We start from the raw sequence: 27,646 nt of genomic DNA on the forward strand, positions 1-27,646 counted from the left end.
TTTTGAAAATAATGTCTAGCAAGCTGCTATTTATTTATGCAAGAGCTAAAAGCAATGGTGCAGAGACCACTTTAATGGTTGTTACACAACCATTTGCATTGATATTTATTGGTCATCCTTTTTAACAAAGCAACAGATATATATATAAGGCACATTTTTTGGCAAAATACACTGGCTGGATGAACAAATGCTTAAGCTCTGAAAGCTATAATTTTAGGGGAAAACACAAATAAACAGTGGTAAACTTTAAAAAGCTTTGACCTATGGCGCCAGTTTGGTTTAGGACAAAACTCATAGTCACAGTACAAAACACTTTGTGTCTCTTCCTAGTAAAAAGAGATTACACCACTGGCAGAACACAACATCATCAAAATTAACCATATATAATATATTTATAAATATGCAATAATAGAGAAATAGATTCATACTAATGCCTGTTTGGTCCAAAGAACAGTAGTCAGCTAAAGTACAGTGTTAATCCAAATACATACTGAGAAAAAGACACACAACCCCAAGATCTTCTACTGTCTCACCAAGAGACCCCTGAGCAATGTCGTTACTGTTTGGCACTTTTTTTTCTCTCTTACCATTACAAGAAATATTTTTTAAAAACAAAAGAAACATTTAAGCTAAAATTATGATGGCATTGGCAAGCTAACAGCGCCATGACATTAAAAAGTTCGGTTTAAACATTTGTAAGTTTGATAACACTGCAATTTCAGTAATAAGCCTTTAACAAATATTAGATCATGCTTAACAGATCAGTACTTTATGTACATTCAAATATGAATGCATATGAAAATATATAAAATAAAATGTAATTTCTATTTCAATGTACATTCATCTGATCTGTTATACTGTAATTGTAATATTAGATACATTTTTTGTTATTAATGAACTATATTCTATCCTATATTCTGTATATCATAAACTCTTGATTTATCTATATTTGCAGGTTTTAAGAGGTACCTGCCGAAAGGCAAATATTTTGCAATGGTAGATGTCTTTAAGTGAAACTCAACAGTAAACCTGAACTGAAACTTCAAAGTATCAATAACATTGTCATCGGTGCAGCCCAGTGTAATAAGGGTACAATAAGGATGTGAACTAAATTAGTGAGATGGCAAGTCTGCAGAATTTTAAGAAACATTAAAGCTGTGCTATTAATAAAAAGCAGCAAGCACATTGCACAAAATAAATCAATAACATTACAAATGACACAAGAGCACCCTGAATCAAAGCTCAACACCACAATCTAAAGCAGTTGAACAGCAGATGGACTTGAGTCATTGAAAATTCCAGTTTAGATGGATCTAAAATGGCAGCTAAACAAGGCCTCACATATGTACATATCAATTTTAAGAACAGTAGTTTAACCACCCCAGGCAGATGTATATGTCCCAGAGATGAGAGAGGGAAAGAAAAATATTGTGCAGTTCTTTGTTTGGGCAAAGAATTCAGGAAAACAATGCAAAGAGCCCAAAGGTTCATTTCGACAGCTTACTAATGACACGAATGAGAGCTGCATTTTCATCCTTCAGTCTCTGGTTATCAGCACGCAAATCCACAAGCACCTAGAGGGGGAGGGGGGGTGACAGACAGTGAGATGAGAAGGCCCACATGGATATGCATGGGACTTTGCAGAAAGCTCTGCAGATTTGGCATGATCATCATTTCACAAGTTCTACAGAGCTCCCACCTTTTATATGTTTGTTTATTAAGTTGTGTTTAGCTGTCAAATAGTTTTTAGCTGTCAAAAGAGTGTAGTAATCTCAAAGCTCTTTTTTTTTTTTTTTAAATTACCATGTTTAAATCTATGACACATATTTCCCATGAAAAATCCTAACAACATATGTAAAAAACAGTCAGCAGATTTTGCATAATTAGGAGATTCCTGATGAATTTTAAAGCTCAAGTTCTTACTTTGAGTTCATCTTCTAACTCAGATGCTCTCCGCTGAAGAACTTTCTTTTCCTGTGTGGAGAGCAGATAAAAATAATAAAAAACACTTTACAATAAGGTTCATTTCGTTAACATTTGCGCATTAGGTGAACTAACAATGAATAATACTTTTACAGAATTTATTAATCTAGGTTAATGTTAATTACAACATGTACTAACATTTTAACATTTAAAGCCATATAAATTACATTCATGTATTTAAAAATACATTTAATTAATAGATGTAAAGTAAAAAATGTGTTACATTTTTTTTGATAATTGTTTGTTCATGACACCAGTGCATTAACTAATGTTATCTAATGGTATGAAATTGTGCACTGTAAAAAATAAATTGAGAAAACTTCAAATCTGTGTTCAGATTTCAAAGGTTTTGTAAACTGGAAAATATGTAGTTGTTTTTATTTATTTTTTTTACAGTGTGAGAACTTACAAATCTCTCCAGCTCCAGAAGGGCTGGTCTGTCTGATCCATTCTCTTGATTCTGATTACATGCAAACAAACAGAACAGACAAAAGAATTCTCTCTCACTTTAGTGGTTCAACATATCCTTTCCCCTTCCTTCAGTCTCAGGACAAGAAAAAACACCTCTCACCTGTTTGAGTTTCTCCAGCTGAACTTTACTTTCATTTAGCTGCAGTTGAGTTTCCTGCAGTTTCTCTTTTAGATCTCCATTCTCTTGCAACACCTGCAGATACAACTGAGATAACACACAAGAGTGTAAACCAGCTCTTATATTACTCATCGGTCTCTTGATGATTGTTGCGTAAAAAAAATCATTACCTTTCTAAAATAATGAGAAGAGTGTCTGGAATCATCTAACAGAGGATCCCTACAAAAACAAACAACACTGTTAAAAATATCATTGCAAAAGCCTCAACATTACTCTCTCAATGTGAGCTTATTTAAAACTGTGCTCTAATTAATCCGCCAATTCCGACAGGCAAACCCCAAAGCCACACCTACGCAAAGTGTTCTAGTCACAAGCAGAACAAAAAACAAAACGCAACCCAAACCACTCAAACAAAGCTATACACCAGGAGATGTAGAAAACCTTAAAACAAACCTTGTGCTCTTGTCTTTTTCAGCATTTTCATTTGCATCCATATCATCCATCTGAACAAAAGTAAAATGCCAAAACAAGTCAGTCATTTTACATTCTTTACAAGGAATTTCTTTGCCACTAGTGACACCAAACACAAGTAGGGGTGTAAAAATGTTCTCGCTGTACAAAGCAATCGGCCTAGCAACAAGAATACTATATAAATTTGGAAATTCTCTATGGTCATTTTCAATACAATCAATAACAAAGATGCAAAATGGCACCACTTGCATTTGTATGAAACAAGAGAGAGTGAGTTTGCAATGTTATGCAAAATACACTGAAGTAGCACCCAGTTGTTCCTTCTGATATACCAGTTTTGGGACAACAGCATCATTATAGTGTTGAGGTCTTTGTCAGGGTTGGAAATTAACTTTTGTTGCCCAATATTTGCCTTTTTTTTTACCTTTTAAGGGCAATTTCTTTAATTACCTTGTTACATTTATCAGTGTTGTCTTTTATGTCAAATATTTAAATTTACTCAATTACTTTAAAAAAAATCAGAATTCTATACTGTTACCAATAAAATTTTATCAACATCATCTTCAAACTGCAAAGGAGGAACAGAAACTGCATTTATGTGTATTTACACAGACTCAAAGCTGGCATTCATGTACTGTATTTATACAACAATTGCATATATATGTAAATAGCCTACATACTAATTATTGTTGATTATGAATGTTGTTCAATAAAACGTTTAAAAAGCTAATATCCGTTTATGAATTGGTTTAACTCTGGTGTTTTTAGAGGTGACTAATCTAAAGGCCTCTGATTGACCATTGCATTCATAAGCTCAACAAAAACTAGTGTGATTGTTTATTATTACAAACAATATGAAGAGTGCAACGATGCAAAAAAATGGGTAAAAAGAAATCCGATGCAACATGAGCAGATCTAAATGTAGTGCACAATCAATACTTTTAATTAATTTTCACATTTCACTTTAAGTGCGACAGCTGTACTAGGTTTAGTTTAATTGTGCAGGGGCATCTTTGTTTATTAAGTTCCCATTCATTTCCAAATTCTGGTCTCTGTTCATATCATAGACCCTTAGTTATGTACTGTTTGTGTTTGCATATAACGGTTGGTATCCAGCTAAAATCATTGTCATAAAAAAACATTATCATTTGACTTTTCATTCATACACTTAAAAAGAAACCAGGAATCACTTTAGCCACTATTTTAAAACAAGTCAAAAAGTAAACAACCACAAACTCCTCCTGTTCTATAACAATGTTGTGGGCAACATTAGCTGAAAATAAATGCACAGATACACATTTCCAAAATCTATTATTATTTTTTTGTAATATTCTGGTGAGAAGCTGCAAAAAAGCATACTTTTTTTAAGTACATTAAAACAAAAAAATGCACTGGGAGTGAGAATGCAGAATGAGAAATGAGTTTTTATGAATGTTTGAAGCTCACCTCTTCAGCCAGCTGAACGATACCAGTAGAGCGTCTCTCTTTCCTCCCTTTCCTGCGATCTCTCACTCCTAGTCTTGTCTCTGCCTCTCCAGATTCCTTCACTGGCTCTATGTCTATTGCAGAGAGAAAACTCTCAATATCCATACAGAAGTCATACTGAATCAAAAAGATCAAAGAGTCGTTACTCTTAACTGAAAGAGCAAATCCAGGTGCTTCACACACACTTGATAATAAGACTCACCTCTCTCAGCTGGGGTTACTGTGATGTTGGGGCTCACAGGCTGAACACTGAGGTTCTGAGGTTCATTGATTTTAACAATACTCCGTTCTGCTTCCTTAAGATCCGTCAGTGTTACTCCCTGGAAAAATAAATAATAATAATGAAAAAAAACGAAAACATTTTGAACAGTGTGCACAATATGAGTGATTAGGGGTGTGAACACACACCTGTGTTGATCGACGTGACTGCCGCATGAGACGCGAGCGAGCTTTCCTCTGAAACTCTGATTCCTCGTCTCTCACTGGAGCCTGAAACCTGAAAAACAATTTAATCATTATTCATGAACAGAGCTTAAATCCTTAAAAACATTTATTTACTTACTACTTTTACATACTGCTTAATAACTTTAGCAAAATTTGATAGTCTGTACCAATATAAGTGAAATTTAGTGATTCTCAATACCAACTTTGATACAAAAGATTAAAAAAGCTACTAAACACTTATTTTAACCATCTAACTGCTGTAGAGATACATTTATAAAAAATATCTCTGCTGTAGAGAAAAAAATGATCACTTTTGATTTTAATTATAAAAGTTCTATTTAAAACACGTTGTTTAAATAGCAAATGCATTTACGCCCATTTGTGCACCCATGGCGGTGCTGGTCTGAAAACGCGGTGTGTTCAGGCACATTGTTGGAGCGTTGCTATTTTGCGGCAACTGAAATAACCAACAAAAACCTGGTCTAAAGTCAATGGCGCAGTATTTTTTTTGTTATTTTAAGGCGGGTGCTCAACACGTACACACTCTGCTTATTACACACACTAGGACACGCAGCAGCACACAAACATGGCAAATATTAAAAATAAAAGGATTACAATGTAAAAGATTAATATTGTGTACATAAAGATATGGTGGAATCTGGCTTGTCTCGTAGATGCTCTGCTTGCACACTTTAACCTCGCGCATGAGCAGATCCGTTTTCTCTCTGGAGAAGCGTTCAATTTCCGCTTGCAAATTCCGCCATGTAAATAGCGAATCCGCCATGGCGCGAGCGCTACTGGCTTTTAAAGGGAATGGGAGATGAGACTCTGATTGGTTTTATTGCACGTTACGCCCAAAACACACCCATTACTCATTAAGAGAAAAGGGACAACCCTTTAGACCATTTTCTCGTCGTTAAACTAGCAAAAGTGGATTCGGACACCCCCTAACCCCAGTTATTTTTTTCGGCGTCCATGTTAATCAATGAGTGCATTCACACCGGGAGCAGGAGCAGCGCGTGAGCGTCAAGCAGGAGCGTCGCGTGAACAGCAGTGCAGCGGGGGTTTCGGCGTCCGGTCTATTTTTTGCTGTGCTGCTCACGCTCAATTAAAGTGAAAGAACACTTTTGATGCTTTTGATGGACAAAATAAATGTGATTTAACACAAAACGTGCTCAAAATGCACAGAATAAGCATGTCAAGAGTTTTAACAACAATGCCAATGTCTAGTGTTTTAACAATTATGCCAGAAAAGAAAATTAATTATAACAAATATGCATTTACCCATTTAAACTTTTTAATTATTCGTTTTGGGTGGAAGTAAGGTGTAATATTATAAAAACAAAAATGTTGAAATAACTGACCCATTGTTTGAAATGGTTATATTGTCTGCCAAACACGGTTTGCAGCCGCTGCACTACGCTTCCAGTGTGAATACTCGCGGGAGTCTGCTGCTGCAGTGATGATGTAGTTGCGCGGATGCGCCGCTTGCGGTGTGAAAGAGGGGTAAGTGCACTTGCGCTGTGTGCTTTAGACCATGCGCTTAGAGCGTTAAAATAGGGCCCAAAAGCATGGAAATAAAATGGAGTGTTCTTGTAAAGCATTCATTTCTTTAGATCAAGCGATCTTACTTCCTTCCGTCACTAGAGGCGTTACTGGGGCTCTCAGCGGGTGACTCTCGCCTCTGAGGGGTGGGCTGCACAACTGCTGTGCGACTTGCTCTGTCCTGATCATTCACCTTGACTTCTTTATCCTCACTGGTCTGAAAAACACAAACATACAGTGATTAACCACAAGCACCAGCAGAGACATTCGACAGTGAAAGCTAAGACAGAAGAGTGTGTGTCTTACCCCTGAAGAAGGAACAATGCTTTCTGGAGACGATACTGTTGAACTTTCTAGAACAGAGAACAAAACAAACATCAAACATGTAAATATGATAATGCTGCTGTATATGTTTGAGAGAGAGCGAGAGAGAACCTGGGCTGTTTTCTCTCTCATCGTTGAGACCAAGGCCACCTGAGACCCCTCGTTCTTTAGACTGGTCCTGTACACATATTTTGTCCCTGCTGCTCATCCGGCACACAGAGCTTCTGAGAGAGAGAGAGACATGAGTAAAGATGCCCGTGACAGACAAAGACTAAAAGACAAATCATCTTTCTCACCTGCGTTTCTTGTTTGCAGTGTTGGCATTTGAGATCTGTGAATTCTGCTGCTCAATAAGTGCCTGTTCAGTCCTCCACTAAAATAAACAGACACAAAAATGTATATAATCATCACACTTCATTAATATTGGATCTAAATAGACCAGATTTAATTCGTTTTCTGATTAAACATCATAGTAATGAGTGACATATTTCACTAGGGTTGAGTCTGCACCAAAATTTTTACTTTGGTACAAATCTTAAATAATTAAACAGCCACACTTGACAAAATATATCTTTATATACTTTATTTATATATACACTATATTTGTATTTATTTATTTTTACTGGGTTTCCATGTGTATATGTGTTAAAGGCCTTAAAAGTCTTAAAACTTAAGGAAACATGGACATATAATTCAAAATGCTTTCCTGTCTTTCTGGGATATATAAAAATGATATTTGGTCTATTTTGCTTGCCTACTTTATTAGCAAAGAATGTGAAAAAGTGAATCATGGGGGATAAATTAACAACTCTGTGAACACAACCTGGGAGAGCAATGTGAGTGATGATTTACAGAAATTAAAGAGATTCCAAGTGTCATCCATTAGAATAATTCTGTGGACATTATACAGTTGAATTGCAAGATTGCAAGTGTCTGTTCGCTTTCATATTGCCAGAGCAAAGAAAAAGAAAGTAGAGCACAAAAAAACTCTTAGAAGTTTAGAAGTTGTGTTATTGATGTCACAAAAACACACTTGGGTGTTAAGAGTCTAACAGCAAATAATAGTACAAGTATATGTACTTTTTATTTGCTCTGGCAATATGAAAGAGAACAGACACTTGCAGTCTTACAATCTGTTCAACTGTATAATATCCACAGAATTATTCTAGGAGGAATAATTGACAACCTTTACCAATAGACCGGATTCAGTACGCAGGCCACCAGTTGAAAAGGCATGCTATATTACATGCAACATGCTGTGAATTTCCTTTTGTGTCTAAAATGACTTATTGATTTAGATAGAGTTGTGTGTCTGTGTGTGTTCTTACATTAGCCTGTCTTTGAGACAGCTCTTCTAGTAAAGACACAACGCTCTCGTCCGCCACATCAAATGGAGTCTGACCCTTAAAAAACAAACAAACAAAAAAAACACTTTCAGTTATTATCATTTCCCAAACATGCATGCACACCCACACACATTATGAAACAGAATTATGGCTAACTGCAGTGCTGCTGCAGAACTGTGGTGCATTTTGACACAAAACAGTAGCTCCACACTTCCTCTTCCTTTAAGAGAGAATGAGCCCTCTGCACTTATTTTTTTGCTATTGCTATTCTATTGCTTTTACTTTCCCATTTAGAACTATGGTACATTTCTGTGTTTTTATGATTACAGTATATTGGCTGTTGTTAACACATTTCTTGATGTGAACTGAGTATAAAACATAAAAATAGTAATAGATAAAACAAGATAGAATTGTCCTCCTGAAATATAAATGTGGCACAATGGTGGATTTGACTTTGTACCAGGTGTATACCGGTCTCAGGAAGACAGCTTTGTTTCTCATAGACAACAGTCTAATCAGTGCACTCAATCCCTCTATCACTCACCCCATTGCTAATGGCCTCCATGTCACACAGCTGCTCAGCAAGCAGACGACAGGCCTCACTTTGACCCCAGTGAGCCGCAGCATGGAGAGGAGTCCAGCCATCATAGTCTTTAGTACTCACATCCAGACCACACTGACACAACAATCTGAGAGAGAGAGAGAGAGAGAGAGAGAGAGAGAGAGAGAGAGAGAGAGAGAGAGAGAGAGAGAGAGAGAGAGAGAGAGAGAGAGAGAGAGAGAGAGAGAGAGAGAGAGAGTATTTGAAGTTAACTGTGTGTTCAATAAAATGTAGACACAAGCTCTGTTCCAAAACCTAGTGAGAATTTTAAAGGCAGCATTTTAAAGGGTAATGGAACACAAAAACTTTTTTTTTTTAAATGTTAACACATATGCACAGTATGCATTGTACATAGCTAAAAAGAATATCACACAATGAATATTAAGTAAAATTATTAATCCCAAAAATGCCCCCTAAAAAAGGTACCTTACCTTACCCCCCTTAAAAAATACCACAAAAAAAGGTACCTTTGGTAATCACATTTATGGTAAATAAATATTATTAGTGCAGCAAACTCATTGCTGTTTTGAATCCAAAATAAATGTGATTTGTGCAGAACCACAATGTTTAAGGAGTGGTGAGGAAATCAGTCCAAAATTCTATGCAAATGACCACTGAAGAGTTTCGGCGTTTAAGGAGATATTTATTATTAATCCACATAATTTTTTTTTCCTCTCAGTTGATTGCATGCTTACAGCAGTGCAAGCACAAGCATTTGCACTCTAACACCTACAACATGTGACCACAAATGGCAACAGATAACAGCCTCTAATTTACAAAACACGCTTCCATTATACACAATGCCACTTCAGAACAGTACAGTGTTTTGTTCTCAGCCATTCTTGGGTGCTTTCAGCTATATATTTTGGGTCACTATCCTGCTGGAGGACCCATGAGCTGCAAATGAGACAGATTTCTGATGCTTGGCAGTACATTGGGGTCGATTTTGCTGTGCCCAGGGAGATGTCTACAGTCCCATGGACCTTAAACTTCTTAATAATACTTGCAACTGTAATGACGGGAACATCAAGCTGCTTGAAGATGGTCTTATAGCCTTCACCTTTAACATGCTTGCCTATGATTTTATTTTTATTTTTATCTGTAGAATGAACAATAATTTATATATTTTCCCACTTTCTTTCTCACCAAAGGCATGCAGATATACATGAGACAATTCCTTTTAATTTAATCAGTTTTCTGGAGGAATGAAGCATTGGAGCTGTAAGGGTATGTCTGTATATTCAGGTTTTCCAAGACCATGGTTTTGGAATTCTGGTTCATCAAAGAAAACAAACAGTTGCTGAGAGGAGTATATTAAAATAAGTATTATTAAAAATATATTTTGTTTTGTCTTATTTTTAAATCCCTTTAAGTCATTTTAAGGCCACTTGGATGTTTACTGAGGCCCTCTAGAGCAGTGGTTCTCAACTGGTTTGGCCATGGGACCCACATTTTCCCATGGTCACTAAGCCACGACCCACTGATCCTTATTTTTCTCTTTATTGAAGTGAAACAACACACAAGCAGAGTACAAGGTCTGACAGGACAGGAACATTTGTTTTTCTGACGTCAGAGACTTTTTATTTCATAACAAGTTACGAAAATAACGTAAGAATAATGACACTGACATACTGTAGCTTAACAACATCTCATCTGACAGAGATACTGAATCAGGACATGTTTTTCTCAGGCACTCTTTACTTAAACTCTGTCTGACAAAAGAGTCAACAGCTTTCAAGCACATCTTTCAAAATAAAAGTCTTGCATTAGAAAAAAAACATTTAGAATTAAAAAAAATTGTTGTTGATGTTGTTTCTTTGACTGCACAGTCTGCAACCCACTCAAAACGGTCTTGTGACCCACCAGTTGAGAAACACTGCTTTAGAGGGCCCCATCCCCTGGTTGAGAATCACTGGTTTAAATTATCAGACTTACCCCTGGTTTCACAGACAGGGCTTAAGACTAGTCCTAGACTAAAATGTAAGTCTGAGCTGTTTCCACTGAAATAAACTTGCACTGACTGATCTTAAAAATATATCAGTGCCTTTTTAGTTTTAAGATGCACATCGGTAATGTTTTTTTTCTAAGCATGTTTATAAAAATTACTTAAATGTCCTAATTGATCTATGGTCTAATCCTGGCTTAGTCTAAGCCCTGTCTGTGAAACCGGGCCTAAATGTAACTGGTGAAAGTTATTCCCTAGACTCTTCTGTCTCATGACTAATATCAGTAACTAATAATATATTTAGTCTTTGACTGCCCTCACATTGTAAAGTTAGAATGAAAGTGTAGGGCGGGACTTAATTTTGTCCATTGGGAATTGATTGAAATGTTGTGGTTTGCTATTGCTATGATCTCATGTGAGTGACAGGTTGTCCCACCCTCGTGCTGAAAAAAAAAGTCATCAGAGAAGAGAAGAGATGTCATTGCAAGAGGGAGGGGAAGTTATTATTTGTGTTATATGATGTGCACAGATGAACCACAGATATAATACATAGTGCACAGATACTGCAAAAATACTGCTATAATATAATAAATAAATACTGCAATATTCCATCAAAAATAGGAATTGCCATTTTTTTATTTTATGATGATTTTAAAGTCTGGATGAACTATAAATTGAGACATTGCAACATTCCATGAAGCATTTTGATCTCAAGGTGACTTTAAAGTTCATCTCAATAGTGAGTGTGTTTGCAGGTTTGCCTTCTCTTAATGCTTTCTCCTCCCCTCTTCCCATTCTCTGGGAATGACAATGACCAGCTATTCTTTTTCTCTTCAGTCACGTTTTGAGATATCATGCAGTGAACAAGAAGCTGATGTGCCTTCTGCTCTAAACAGCTCCGAGGCACACTCCACTCCTTCTCCACTTTGCATAGAAACAGGAAATAAACAATGACTATTCTGTGAACAGAGAACCGCCCGATGGCGTGGTGGAATACCCTGCATGAATATGGGGTGTTAAACTAGTCAAATAAGGGTGGATTGGTCCCTAGGGTTTGAGACATACCAAACACTACAAAATTCATTAATCACTGAGATACTAGTAGTCTATGGTAAAACTCTTAAAAGTACTGCATTATACCACATTGCCATCATATAAGTTAAAATTTTGCAATGGCAAGATTTTTTACAAGGATCTTTTTCCCACATTTCCGTTTGGATTCATACTTACTTAATGGCCTCCAAATATCCTTTAGCTGCTGCAACATGTAAGGGAGTAGCACCAGTCCGGGGATGGCAAATATTAGCAGGTAACCCATCTGTGAGCCAATGGCGGGCATCATGCATGATCCACTCCTCTTCTGCCCGCTTAGCTGCTTCCACATCCATGCCTGATGAGAGATGGACTGATTATAAGTGTATCTCCTACACTTCTGCATAAAACAACAAAATATGCAAGATTCTCTGAGGAGAATTATCTAATAAATTTGAGTCTGTTATTATTATTATTATTATTAATTTTAATCTAACCAGCTGATGTTGGATTGCAAAAACGAATTAAATGTAAATGTACTAATCTATACATTTCTAGAAACATAAACAATGTTTATAATTATGGAAATATTTTGTCAAGTTATTTGTGAATGAATATAGGGTAAATACACTGAACAAAATTATAAACGCAACACTTTTGTTTTTGCCATTTTTCATGAGCTGAACTCAAAGATCTAATACTTTTTCTATGTACACAAAAGGCCTATTTCTCTCAAATATTGTTCACAAATCTGTCTAAATCTGTGTTAGTGAGCACTTTTCCTTCGCCGAGATAATCCATTCACCTCACAGGTGTGGCATATCAAGATGCTGATTAGACAGTATGATTATTGCACAGGTGTGCCTTAGGCTGGCCACAATAAAAGGCCACTCTAAAATGTGCAGTTTTACTGTATTGGGGGGGTCCGGGGGGTCCGAAAACCAGTCAGTATCTGGAGTGACCACCATTTGCCTCACGCAGTGCAAGACATCTCCTTCGCATAGAGTTGATCAGGTTGTTGATTGTGGCCTGTGGAATGTTGGTCCACTCCTCTTCAATGGCTGTGCGAAGTTGCATATACGCCGATCCAGAGCATCCCAAACATGCTCAATGGGTGACATGTCCGATGAGTACGCTGGCCATGCAAGAACTGGGATGTTTTCAGCCTCCAGGAATTGTGTACAGATCCTTGCAGCATGAGGCCATGCATTATCATGTTGCAACATGAGGTGATGGTCGTGGATGAATGGCAAAACAATGGGCCTCAGGATAAATAAATACAAAATCATAAAAAAATAAAAATAAAATCAATTCAGGGCAGATGGCATACGCCTGCCCATACCATAACCCCACCGCTACCATGGGCCACTCGATCCACAACGTTGGCATCAGCAAATCGCTCACCCACATGACGCCATACACGCTGTCTGCCATCTGCCCTGTACAGTGAAAACCGGGATTCATCCGTGAAGAGAACACCTCTCCAAAGTGCCAGACGCCATCGAATGTGAGCATTTGCCCACTCAAGTCAGTTACGACGATGAACTGCAGTCAGGTCGAGACCCCGATGAGGACGACGAGCATGCAGATAAGCTACCCTGAGACGGTCTCTGACAGTTTGTGCAGACATTCTTTGGTTATGCAAACCGATTGTTGCAGCAGCTGTCCGGGTGGGTGGTCTCAGACGACCTTGGAGGTGAAGATGCTGGATGTGGAGGTCCTGGGCTGGTGTGATTACACGTGATCTGCGGTTGTGAGGCCGGTTGGATGTACTGGCAAATTCTCCGAAACGCCTTTGGAGACGGCTTATGGTAGAGAAATGAACATTCAATTCACGGGCAACAGCTCTGGTGGACATTCCTGCAGTCAGCATGCCAATTGCACGCTCCCTCAAAACTTGCGGCATCTGTGGCATTGTGCTGTGTGATAAAACTGCACATTTTAGAGTGGCCTTTTATTGTGGCCAGCCTAATGGCGCTTTTCCACTGCCTGGTACGGTATGGCACGGTTCGTTACGGCACGCTTTGACGCTTTTCCACTGCATGGTACGGTACGGTACGGCACGGCTCACTTTGTGGCCCTTTTCCACTGCATGGTACGGTACGGCACGGCTCGCTTTAAATGGTACCACCTCTGTTTAGGTTCCAAGGGTACCATACTGATACTAAAATGTGATGTGAAAACACTGCAGATCACTGATTGGTCAGACAGAATCGTCACTACCAGCGTCATTGTATTTGCGACACGAGACACCAAACCCGCTAGATTTAAATAGCCAGTAACAGCCACCGCTGTGGCACCTGTTTTTACACTACTTGCTTGACTTGCTTGAAGAAAAAAAAGAAAGAAAAAAAACCTCACAAATAAAAGAAATGGCTGAATCGTGGTCAGTGGACGAAGTGCAGACATTCCTCTCGTTGGTTGCTGCAACTATAACGATCAGTCTATAATCCCACCCACTTTGAAGCGGTACTAACTGCAGTGGAAAAGCAAACCGAGCTAAAGCGAACCGAGCCCTGCCATGCCGAGCCGAGTCGTACCACGCAGTGGAAAAGCGAAGCGAGCCGAACTGTGCCACGCCGAACCGAGCCGAACCGTACCATGCAGTGGAAAAGCGCCATAAGGCACACCTGTGCAATAATCATGCTGTCTAATCAGCATCTTGATATGCCACACCTGTGAGGTGGATGGATTATCTCGGCAAAGGAGAAGTGCTCACTAACACAGATTTAGACAGATTTGTGAACAATATTTGAGAGAAACAGGCCTTTTGTGTACATAGAAAAAGTCTTAAGGTGATGATACACAGGGCAACTTTTTGAGCAATGTTGCTGGGCAATGTTGCTGTCAACGGGCAACCAGATGAGACACAGGGCCCACAACCGATCTAAATGATCCAGATAGAAAGTTATTGCCCATTTTCAATGGGAAAGTGCCCAAGCAACAATCGCTCGGCAAGATTGCCCAGCAACATTGCTCAAAAAGTTGCCCTGTGTATCATCACCTTTAGATCTTTGAGTTCAGCTCATGAAAAATGGGGGCAAAAAACAAAAGTGTTGCGTTTATAATTTTGTTCAGTGTATATAAAAAGTTACATGATACATTGAGTAAAAATGCCTTCAAGTTATGTTTAATTTGTGTGACTCGATCAAAAAGTAAAACTGATTTGAGTCTGCACACTAAAGTGATATTTAGTTTTCCCAAAAATGTTGATTCTGTCATCATTTACTTACCCTCATGTCATTCTAAATCTGTATGAATTTCTTTGTTCTGTGTAACTCAAAAGAAGACATTTTAAAATTGTTGGTAATCACATGGGTTTGGTTACCACTGATTTTTTAATGTACAAAAATACCCTGAGTAATTTCACAAAATATATTTTGAGAAAATAAAGTCATACAGTTTTGGAAGGACATGAAAGACAAAACATTTGGGTAAATATATCTTAATATTATTGATCCAATAACATTCAGGGTTTTCTTCAGATGACTTTTTGACTCTGAGAGGTCAAAATCTTGCAAGTTGTTGAATAACATCTAGGCGGCTGCATATATGGAAAAAAAACACCAAACCCTAAAAAAATTCTAACAAAAGGTTTCGCAGCTGTTTTTTGTAGTATTAGGTGTCCTTAATAACACACTAAAAGTTTACCAAAGTTTGACCACAAGAAAGATGTAATTTTCAAGATGGCGTCCAAGATGGGCAGGAAGCCCTTAAAATGTCCAAACTCTTTCATTATTTGACAAAGATGCACCGTTTGTCCATGTTAACAAACAATAAAAAAAAAACTTGTAATACATTTTTTGTTTGTCTTGATGCAAGTAATCAACTCAGTAATTTTCATGGTGATATCTAAAGGTTAAAAATTTTACCCTATTCACGTAAGAAAAAGAATGAATAGTCGTATGAATAGGCTGTTTGGGTCTTTTTCGAAACTTTTCCCTAATGGGATTCTTCTGGACTTTTTTTCCCCTTACTCAGGACATATTGAGGATACAAAATCAGTTGAATTTGCTTCTGTTGCAATTTGTTCAAGGTTGACCCCCATTTTGTCTTAAAATGACTGGACTATATAGATGTTTTTGAGTATAAAGGTGGCATTATACTAAACCTCAGGTTAGATACGCCTTTGGGGGAAAGGCGTATCAGTATCGGGTCCTTCCATTTGGTCCAGCTTTGGCTCCGCGGACATTCTCAAAGTGCATGGATGCAGCTCTGGCCCCCTTGAGGCTCCAGGGCATCCGTGTACTAAATTATCTAGACGACTAGCTCATTCCGGCTCATTCCAGAGAGATGGTGTTTCGTCACAGGGACGTTATTCTCCATCACCTCCGATCTCTTGGTCTCAGGTTGAATGCTCAGAAGAATGTCTTAACTCCTTCTCAGCAGAACCCTTTCCTGGGTGCCGAACTCTATTCTCTCTCGATGCAGCCCCGTCTGGCCCCTGCTTGAGTTTCCAGTCTCCGTGCGTGCTTGGCCTGTTTCAGGCTCGGCCATCATGTAGCGGTGGGCATATGTCGCAGGCTTCTGAGGCTCATGGCAGCAGCCTCTCCTGTGCTGCCCCTGGGTCTCCCTCATATGAGACTATTCCTGTGCTGGATGAAACTCAGGGGCATCCGCCCTTCTTGGTCTGCCTTCCGCCTGCTGAGAGTGTCGCGCAGTTGCCTTCACGCTCTTTGGAGGTGGAAAGACTCCCCCCTTTTTACTTCAGGTTGTCACGACGGACGCCTCTTTGACTTGTTGGGGTGCGAGGGCAGACCTTTGAGGGCAGACCAGCGTACGATGTTTAGACGGGCGAGCTTCTCTCGTGGCACATAAATTGCCTCAAGTTGCAAGCTGTCACTCTGGCCCTGGATCAATTTCTCCCGGCCCTGATGGACTCATGTCATTGTCAGGATGGACAACATCGCAGTGGTGTCCCATGTAAATCGCCAGGGGGGCTCGTGGTCGCGCACCCTCGACAGGCATGCGCACCACCTCCTCCTTTGGGCTCAAGACAGGTTTCTTTCGCTGAGAGCAGTTTGCGTTCCAGGGGACCTGAACATCGCAGCGGACTTTCTGTCGAGACAGAAGCTCAAGTCGGGGGAATGGATGTTGCACTGCTAAACAGTGGCTCTAATTTGGAGAATGTTTGGCGAGGCGTACCTCTTTGCGTCGCAGAGCTCGACACAGTGCCCCCTATGGTTTTCCCTGTCTCAGCTCATCCGACACCTCTGTGGATAGATGCCCTCACTCATCCGTGGCTGGAGTTGAGACTGTATGTATTCCCTCCGGTCAAGTGAATCCCTGCAGTCCTTTGCAGAATGAAGGAGTGTGGGATCCGCCTCCTTCTGGTAGCCCTATTCTGGCCATCCCAGACGTGGTTCTCGGAACTCAGCTCCCTGGTGGAGAAGTCCCCTTGGCAGATTCATATCAGGAGAGATCTGCTGTCTCAGCTCCAGGGCAGGAATTGGCATCCTTGACCTGAGATATGGAGGCTGTGGGCGATAAGAGGCAATCGCTAGCGACAGTGGCGTCTGGTCTTCCCACTGATGTTTAGGAGACCATTGATAACGCTTGTGCGCCTTCTACTAGACTGCTGTATTTCTCTAAGTGCAAGGTTTTTGAGTCTTGCTGTTCGGCTCATGCAGTGGATCCTGTCAGCTGCCCAGTCGGTTCAGTGCTGGAATTCCTGCAGGATAAATTTGTGGCTGGAGTGGCTGCAACTACCTTTAGAGTTTATGTCAGCTATCGCTGCCTATCGGGAGTCAGACGAGGTCCCCTTAGGTAAACACTGTCTGGTCTCCTCGTTTAAGCGTGGAGTTAGACACTTGAGGCCTGCACATCCTATTAGTGTCCGCACCTGGGATTTATCAGTTGTTCTGGAGGGGCTATTAGAGCCTTCCTTCGAACCCTTGGAGTCAGCTCCGGACCGGATTCTTACTCTCAAGGTGGCACTTTTGTTAGCGTTGGCCTTTCTCAAACGCGTGGGGGATCTGCAGGCTCTTTCTGTGAGTGAGCCTTGTATGGAGTTTGCCCCAGGTCTTGTGAAGGTGTTTCTATGGCCTAGACCTGGTTATGTCACCAAAGTTTTGTCCACGTCAATCAGCTCTCAAGTTAAGCCACTGAGGAGGCGCCCGCGCCATCAGCCAATGAATTGGTGTGATTCTATACGGGTTCAGACAATCAGCACATGCCTTCATGTGGCAGCACTGTTTTGACTAATTTGACAGTACCACACAGTTCTAATGAATTTATTCTTTATTGGATTCAAAAGAATGGTTATAAACCACCAACACTAGGCAAAACGATATGAGAAAGGAGAAATATGCAATTACTTAAGGCGAGACACAGCAGGCATAAGCATCGGGTTTTTTTTCACTGGTCAATTTTGAGATTTTGGGATATTTGTCTTCAATAACATGTCTTCTTTCAGACTTGTGGCGAAAAAGAGTCTGAAATACACATTTAGGTCTTTATTTTACTACACTTTGTCTGTTTGCGTCTGTAGATTTCTCATAAATTCAACAAAAGTTGGCGTTCTAAATCATCCCGCTGCTCTGCGATTGCTGGAGCACCCTGCACCCTGTCATCACATACACCGTAATTTTTTTTCCCCATCTAATATGTGAACACAATGAACAAATTATTTTGAACCTGGCTTTATCCAATACTCAGATTTCGTTTTTTAATATATATATATATATATATATATATATATATATATATATATATATATATATATATACATACATATATGCAAATAAGCGCATATTTAATTAGATAATGCCTAATTTGCATATTTAAACATTAAATTACAGAAAACTTGCAATACATTTTTTTCTCATCTTAATGTAGACAATCAACTGGGAAAGTTTCATGGTGATATCTGCTAGTTAAAAAATTTACCCTATTCACCTGTAGTGTCTCGCCTTAAGGGAAATTCCTGACGGCTGCCATTTTGAAAATGGAGCCTTTCTTGGAGTCAAACTTTGGTAAACTTTTAGTATGTTTTTAAGTACATCTGATACTACTGTAAACCAATGAGAAACCTTTTGTTAGAATTTTTTTGGGGTCAAGCCATATTTGCAGCTGACTAATCAGTGTGTGGACATTTGTGTTTTTTTTATATTGTGTGCTTTGCACCTGTACTCCAACAAACTTGGATTGGGTGATTATTCTTAATAAAGGCTTTAACTTCTGCAACCTATACACGATTCTGATGTGACATCTCAAATGTTGTGTTGTCTAACCATGTGTTGATGTGTGTTCCTGCAGCAGTGTCTCTGTGGCCTCATCCTCTGCAATGTCCAGTGGTACATCACCATCACAGTTCACTAAGCAGAGAGATGCACCCTGCTGGAGCAGAAATCTGAAACACCAATGTAATCTTACATTGTGAACTCTGGAATGAGCCTAAAAGTTTATAGCAGTCAATAAACTACAGTCAAGGACTACAGTCAAGTTGTACAATGTCTGAGTGACAGTACCAGTAAGCACAGTATAATATGCTAACAGGGTTCATAACATTCACAACAGTCCATTTACTTTTACCACGTAATTAGGTAGAAATATTTCAAAATAATTTAAACCCCCTAAATCACACAACTCTGTCCACAAATGCAAACACATTTAAAAACGGTCACAATGAAAGCAACTTATTTCAATTTTTTCTATTGGCAATTCAACTTTCAGTCTCAGTGCTACCTTTAAAATGCTTCTCATGAATAGTAGTAGAATACAAAAAAGCAGCGTCAAGATTTAGTAAAAGCTATTACATTAAACATGACAGCTGTTCACAATATCACTGCGATAGAAGATTGTTATTTTCATTGTACAGCATTGTTTTGTTATGTAAGGTACAGTGGTTCTTAACCAGGGGGTCAGGGCGCACTACCAGGCCTCAGCAAACTTCCAAGGGGACCTCAAGATGACTTAAAATGTGTGTTTTTTAAACATTCTTAAAAAAAAAAAAAGACAACTTGATTTTTTGTTGCTTTGAATATTCCTACGGTCTTCGAAAACCTGGATATATGAGGAAGCCTCATTTTAAAAGTGTGATTTCTAGACCTGGAAAAGTCATGTAAAATAATAAAATCTTAGAAACTGAGTTTATATACAGATGTATATATATGTATATATATTTATATAAATAAATAATGTATCCTTATCCTTAATCTTTATCCATTAAATCACAAACAACTGGAAAAGGGGCCCTCGAAAATTTGTTGTGGACAATTCTCCAGGTTCTAAAAGTCAAAAAGTTCTAGAAGAATATCACTTAATGGATTTGTTAAATAAAATAATGTTTTAATCAAAAGTTGTGTCTTTAAAGGTGGGATCAGTAGTTTTTGAAAAACACTTCTGAAAACTGTCGGACCGAGTACCAAAACACACTTGTAACCAATCAGCAGTAAGGGGCTAAGATTGTTTAGCTTTGTTTCACAGAACTAATATATGCTGGCCATTGCTTGAATATGCTTGTGTGTCATCTTTGCTTGTTTTTTCATTTGCGATCATATTGTTGTTCTCTTCAGCTATGAAAAAGACACATTCATTTTCACACCATAGTCTTGAGCGTCTAAACCTCCTCTACCGTCTCTGTTTCAAGCGTCGGCTCCCAAAGTGTGTCTGAAAAGTAAGATAATATACTCCTAATATATGTTTGTTTCCTTTGGTTCATCATTTAGTGATCGATATAACCCCCTAATCTTTTTACAGTCTTCTCGTCTTCCACATGAAACGGAGCTGAACCACTGACGTGTTAAAACACACATTACTACCAAAACACATTCAACATGGATTACCATAGTAACACATTGCTTTCACTTATTGATGACATCATACCCTCGGCCGGCAGTGGCAGGTACAGCAGATTCCGCCATAGATTGCCTGGGTTGTGGTCGCGTACGCAAGTGTGGGGTGGAGCTATCAAATTAGGAGCGAGATACCTTTTGGGGTAGTAGAGGAGTGTTTGTTTCGGTGATTTCAAATATCAACATTGGCCAAAAGTGTATTTCAAAAACTACTGATGCCACCTTTAATATAGGACTGGTAAAAAAATTTCATTAACTGGTTTAAACCATGAAAAATTATTAAAGGAATAGATTAATATGAAAATGTACTCACCCTCAAGCCATCCAAGGTGTATATGACTTTAGTATCATAATCAGTGTTATATTAAATACTATCCTGGCTGTTCCCAGCTTTGTAATGGCATTGAATAGAGGCAGAGTTTTTGAAGCTTCAAAAAGTGCATCTATCCATCATAAAGGCAATCCATACAACTCCGTATGTGCTTTTATAAGAGAGTCGAGTTCTGACATGAATTTGAGCCAGTGATTATGGTTTATAAAGTTTTAAATATAGCTATTTTACTTACAAAAATACTAATTATTTAATATAACTCAGATTGTGTTTGACTGAAAGAAGCCGCAAAACCCACATTTAGGACAACCATTGTCTCTGTCTGGCTACCTGGTTGATTCTGCCAGTAACGTGTATATCTCAGATATTAAGCCATGCAGGTATAAGTGAAAGTGCAATTGGCTCATTAAATCATATTGAGTGGAGCGATCCTCACATAAAAATCATAGATACACTTTTTAATTATAAAACATATACACTGTGTTTTTTATTTACCATGAACATTTTAAAATGAAAAAGTTTTGAAGGGAAAAAAAAGAAAAACAAAAAGAATTAGCCTATAATGGGTTTATGTAAAATAATGATGTATTTGTATGTATAATGTTGATACTGGCCTTGAAAGTACTTGGTAAAAAAAAAAAATTATTTATACTACCTTTATGCTAATTCTTTATTAATTAGGGGATTGAATGTCATTTTTTATGACTACATGTTTTAATATAATATGGTGCATTTAATCATGATACATCACAGAATACTGTGCAATAGTTAAACATTAAATTAACTAATTCATAGTCATAGTAATAATGGTTTCATAAGAATAATAAGGGCCTCGAGGCTGTGCTAGTTTCTATATCAATATATTAATCTCATAACATATTTCAATCACACTCAACATCTCAAAGCTATCTAATCGGTAAACATAATAGAACACCTTGAGACAGACTCAATCTAAACACATTTTCATTAAATTCTGTCATAACATACTCTGTTATCTCCAGGTTCCCACAGGATGCAGCCACATGAAGAGGAGTCCAACCCTCACTGTCCACCTGGTTAACTTTGGCACCCTGAGACAGAAGAAATTCCACCATCTCCATACTGCCATCGATACAGGCCTGGGAAAGAACACCATGTACAATCCATCAGATTTGTACAGAAATGCACCAACATTAAAGTCAGCATGAAACAGATGATGCAATAGTCTGAATGAATAAAAATAGGGCGTTCTTCCCTTTTTTGAAGTATATCTGACTGAAACAGCTTCTCGAACAAGAAAAATGTACTTGATTCTGTCCATCGGGAATTGATTGGATCGTTGTGGTTTGCTATTACTGTGATCTCACGTGAGTGACAGGTTGTCAGGCCCATGGGCCGGTAAACACGTCAGCGTAGAAGAGATGTTGTTGCAAGAGGGAGGGGAAGTTATTTTGATTAAAGATAATGAGGGCACATTCATATAAGCAAATGATGTGCATGGATAAATCATTTATAATAAATACTGCACAATTCCGTAGAAAAATAGGATTGGTCAATTTGATTCCATGGTAACTTTATAAAACTATAATGTTTTATAAATATATAAACCATTATAGTTTACTTTAATACTATAATGTTTTATGTATATGTTTCGACCGATAACCAATAAATGACCAATGTTAAAATAACTATATACACTCACCTAAAGGATTATTAGGAACACCTGTTCAATTTCTCATTAATGCAATTATCTAATCAACCAATCACATGGCAGTTGCTTCAATGCATTTAGGGGTGTGGTCCTGGTCAAGATAATCTCCTGAACTCCAAACTGAATGTCAGAATGGGAAAGAAAGGTGATTTAAGCAATTTTGAGCGTGGCATGGTTGTTGGTGCCAGACGGGCCGGTCTGAGTATTTCACAATCTGCTCAGTTACTGGGATTTTCAAGCACAACCATTTCTAGGGTTTACAAAGAATGGTGTGAAAAGGGAAAAACATCCAGTATGCGGCAGTCCTGTGGGTGAAAATGCCTTGTTGATGCTAGAGGTCAGAGGAGAATGGGCCGACTGATTCAAGCTGATAGAAGAGCAACTTTGACTGAAATAACCACTCGTTACAACCGAGGTATGCAGCAAAGCATGTGTGAAGCCACAACACGCACAACCTTGAGGCGGATGGGCTACAACAGCAGAAGACCCCACCGGGTACCACTCATCTCCACTACAAATAGGAAAAAGAGGCTACAATTTGCACGAGCTCACCAAAATTGGACAGTTGAAGACTGGAAAAATGTTGCCTGGTCTGATGAGTCTCGATTTCTGTTGAGACATTCAGATGGTAGAGTCAGAATTTGGCGTAAACAGAATGAGAACATGGATCCATCATGCCTTGTTACCACTGTGCAGGCTGGTGGTGGTGGTGTAATGGTGTGGGGGATGTTTTCTTGGCACACTTTAGGCCCCTTAGTGCCAATTGGGCATCGTTTAAATGCCACGGCCTACCTGAGCATTGTTTCTGACCATGTCCATCCCTTTATGACCACCATGTACCCATCCTCTGATGGCTACTTCCAGCAGGATAATGCACCATGTCACAAAGCTCGAATCATTTCAAATTGGTTTCTTGAACATGACAATGAGTTCACTGTACTAAAATGGCCCCCACAATCACCAGATCTCAACCCAATAGAGCATCTTTGGGATGTGGTGGAACGGGAGCTTCGTGCCCTGGATGTGCATCCCACAAATCTCCATCAACTGCAAGATGCTATCCTATCAATATGGGCCAACATTTCTAAAGAATGCTTTCAGCACCTTGTTGAATCAATGCCATGTAGAATTAAGGCAGTTCTGAAGGCGAAAGGGGGTCAAACACAGTATTAGTATGGTGTTCCTAATAATCCTTTAGGTGAGTATATATATATATATATATATATATATATATATATATATATATATTCTTTTTCTTTTTTTTTATATAAATGTATGGATAACATTTTATAAATGGTTGAACATATAACATAACTATTTTACCTTTGCATTAAATTACAAGAAACTGGTTAACGCTGCAGTGAGGGTGTTTCTATTACAGAGGCTGTGGGAGTGACGGTAAAATTGACGTCTTTCTCTCATCTGACTGCCGTTATCAATTTCTGTCATTAATTACTCACCCTCATGTCGTTCCAAACCAGGGTCCGAAATTAACTTTTTGGCTCACCTGCCACGGGGACTGGTAGATGAAAAAATCCACCAGCCAAGCATATTTTTTACCGGCCAAAATAATAAACAGCCTTTTTTTTGTCACATATACATTCATTTCAGTACATTTAATTTAGATAATTATGCTAGGCCTATTATGTTGAATACAAACATAAAAAATTGTCCAGAGCAAAATTTGAAATGTATAATAAAAAAAAAATCTATATATATATTGCTCAAAATGAGAGAAAAATATGAAACATTACTATCATTGGGGTGAAATAAAAAAAAAAATTGTCAGTTGTGTTACCTGACTCATGTGGAAGGGAGGGCAGAGAACGTACTAGGTTACTTGCGTAACCTCGGTTCCCTGAGAGATAAGGGAACGAGTATTGCATTGCAAAAGCTATGAGAAAACCAATTTTCTCGAGAAAAGAACGGCCATGGTGTGTAAAGCAGAAGCAGCCTGGCCAGCGGCGGAGCACGATCCACGAGTGCTGAAGACGTTCTGCGCGGCTTTGATGAGCAGGACAGGACACAAATGGGCGGCGACCGCTTCACATGTCCTTTTTCCTCAGCGCCGTCAACAGACAGAGCGTTAACTGTACGTTCACACCGCCGCCGACTTGAGCTTCGAAGAAGCTCTGGCCGCCCTGTCAAGGACGCTTATCAAAAAAAGTACGAGGAAGCTTGACCGCTCTGAATAGTGAGTGCGCGCGCGCGGCCGGGGCTCTCTCCATAGACGGCTCTCTCTCTCTCTGCTCGTTCTTAAGAGGCAGAAGAGCGCGCATGCGCGCTGAAAATTTTATATTTTGGTATGAACATTCACCCGCCAGTGTGGCGGATAGCCTTTTGAGATTTACTCGCCAAACGGAAAATCTACCCGCATTTGGCGCTTGGCGGGTGTTAATTTCGGACCCTGTTCCAAACCCGTAAGACTTTCGTTCATCTTCAGAACACAAATGAAGATCTTTTTAATGAAATCTGAGAGCTTTCTGTCCCTCTATAGACAGCTACGCAAATTACACTTTGACGCTTCAAAAAGTTCATAAAGACATTGTAAAACTAATCCATATTAATTGAGAGGTTTAGTCCAAAATGTTTAGTTTTCTGAAGAGACATCGCTTAATATGATAAACAGATTGATTTTAGACTTTTATTCACATATACACATTCATCAACTCACACATCAGTTGTGGTAAACAGAGGCTCAAGCATGTTCGCTTGACTTGCGAGAACCAACAAGGTTCTTTCTCGTGCACATTTGAGCTTCCACATGAACCAATGAGGTTCATTCTCGTGGGTTACTAAGCATGTTTGAGCTTCCACATGAAACAATGAGGTTCATTCTCGTGTTACGCAGCACGTTTGAGCTTCCACATGAAACAATGAGATTCATTCACGTGTGTCACGCAGCACGTTTGAGCTTCCTCAAGAACCAGTGAGATTCATTCTCTCGGTTACGCAGCACGTTTGAGCTTCCTCAAGAACCAATGAGATTCATTCTCTCGGTTACGCAGCACGTTTGAGCTTCCACAAGAACCAATGAGGTTCATTCTCATGTGATACGCAGCGTGTCTGTGCTTCCTCAGGAACCATTCTTGTGCATTAAGCAGGTTCGGTTGAGCTTCTGTTTAAATGTTTTCTGATCAATGTTTATATGTGAATAAAAGCCTAAATTAAATCTGCTTATCATATAAAGCGATCGAATCTCTTCTGATAATTTGGACCGCTCAATTCATATGGATTCGTTTTACGATCTCTTTATGAACTTTTTGAAGCGTCAAAGTGGTAGTTGAATAACTGTCTATGGAAGGACAAAAAGCTGTCAGATTTCTTTAAAAATATCTTCATTTGTGTTTTCCGAAGATGAACGAAAGTCTTACGGGTTTGGAAGGGTGAGTAGCCTAGTTAATAACAGAATTTTCTTTTTTGAGTGAAGTATTCCTTTGAAATGCAGTAAAATTCTGACCTGGTGTAAAGCTGTTATTCCATCTGCATTGGCACAGTTGACCACATCGTCATCTCCATTCTTTACTCGTACTTCTCTCAGCATCTCGGCTGCCTCCTCTGTGTCACCGCTAGCACACACTGCTAGGAACTCTGCAGTCTTCTCAAACCTTACCCGCAACCTGAGAAAGGGAGAGACAGGCTATCTGGAATGGTATTGACATCATTGTGACAACTCAAAAACTATACAGTATTACACTATTACACTGTTACTAGACTTGCCAAATATGATGTAATTTTGGGTTCTACACTAAGGTTCTACAACTTCCACCTTTAGCTTCAGCAATCATCAGGTCTAGGAACAATATTTTCAAATTGTGCTGGTTCTTTGATACTGTACATTAAGAATGGATAACCAGGAAACACATTCTACCAGGATAGTAATCCAATGCATGGCAGATGGTCCTTGACACCCAAAATAGCTAATTAAATCTGGAGATCTTCATTAAAGAGTTAAGCTGAGAAACACAGAAACAGATTTATTCGGAAATGCTTGTTTACATCAAGGGACTATATCACTAATTAACAGTAAAATGTTTCCTTTGTTCTGTTTTTGCCATAATTGTGGTGGTGAATCTCTAAACCTGTTTTTTTTCTGCTGCTCATTGGTGTCTGTTCTGCCTCCATCAGGAGCTCCGGTGCTCGTCTCTCCTCTCCAGCGACTCCGCGGCACCGCCGGCTCTCTGTCTGTACTGGAGCCCGACCAACGCGTCAGCTGCTCCCGACGCTTCGCTACCGCCGCGTCCCCCATAATCCAGCACTAAAGACACATTTTAAAGAGAAATCCCCATGATCACAGCTATAGGAACATATATGACACAGACACGCCCTCCATGCGCGCTGTTTACACTTCCTCATCACATTCACAGGAAGTTACTAAAAACATCTAACGTTAACCAGTCATTAACGCTCACTTCTGTCCCACTAAAAATACCTGCCGATCGGAGATTTCGACGACCAGTAATAAAGTTCAAGAACCTGAAAAAGATTTTATGTAATTGCCATGACGTTTAAGGCTTTAGGTCAGAGATCAAAACTACAGTTCCACCTCCAGGCTGCAGAGGGCATAGCAGAGATCCTTTCCAGCTTCCGGGGGGTTATACACGCAATACACCCCAAGGGATGATGCATTAGCTATCACTTTTTATAATACCTCCAAAATGTCATGTTTTAGCATTTCCCTTTTCAAACTTATTTTTACATTTGTATGAGTACGCTGCAGTTCAAACAATGTGATGCACAAGGCTGTAAGAGGAGGTTCTGATGCTTTTCTTTTTTTACTTTTTTATTTCAACATATTCACAAACTTGTAAAAGTATATCATGAGCTATCTGATATATTCCAATTGTCAAATATGTGTGAAAGAATGTTTTTTAAAACACCTTTATTATGTAAGGATGGAGAAATGAAGCCTCGTGAAGGAAAAGATTCAAAGTCTCGGATTATCGATTACAGTGCCATCTAGTGGTTAATAAAATGTATACACTCTTCATTGATGTAATTTTATTCTGTGCACAAATAAAAGCACAACAAGCTTTTACCCTCTGATAATATATTTTATGTACCA

At 39.0% G+C, this 27,646-nt stretch overlaps 1 protein-coding gene across 3 annotated transcripts; it reads right to left on the minus strand.

Moving 5' to 3' along the window:
* Nucleotides 1-27,196, minus strand: ppp1r12c (protein phosphatase 1, regulatory subunit 12C). Of its 3 annotated transcripts, XM_084426102.1 has the most exons (21): nt 27,014-27,196; nt 26,664-26,839; nt 26,042-26,201; nt 21,879-22,009; nt 18,998-19,116; nt 11,964-12,123; nt 8,732-8,876; nt 8,170-8,244; nt 7,138-7,214; nt 6,953-7,065; nt 6,824-6,870; nt 6,604-6,734; nt 4,937-5,024; nt 4,731-4,848; nt 4,490-4,602; nt 3,026-3,075; nt 2,743-2,791; nt 2,555-2,659; nt 2,393-2,443; nt 1,924-1,974; nt 1-1,574 (listed from the first exon to the last, which is right to left on the minus strand). In XM_084426102.1, exons 2-21 carry the CDS (start codon nt 26,828-26,830, stop codon nt 1,488-1,490), a joined length of 2,037 nt encoding a protein of 678 aa, XP_084282228.1. In that variant the 5' UTR covers nt 26,831-26,839; nt 27,014-27,196; the 3' UTR covers nt 1-1,487. The 3 variants fall into 3 exon arrangements, with proteins under 3 accessions (XP_084282228.1, XP_084282229.1, XP_084282227.1); XM_084426103.1 differs by lacking the exon at nt 27,014-27,196 and having other exon boundaries at nt 6,953-7,062; nt 26,664-26,941; XM_084426101.1 differs by lacking the exon at nt 27,014-27,196 and having other exon boundaries at nt 26,664-26,940.
* Between the last annotated feature and the right edge of the window lie 450 nt (nt 27,197-27,646).

Source organism: Rutilus rutilus (genome assembly GCF_951802725.1).
Source record: "Rutilus rutilus genome assembly, chromosome: 12".
Lineage (NCBI taxonomy): Eukaryota > Metazoa > Chordata > Actinopteri > Cypriniformes > Leuciscidae > Rutilus > Rutilus rutilus.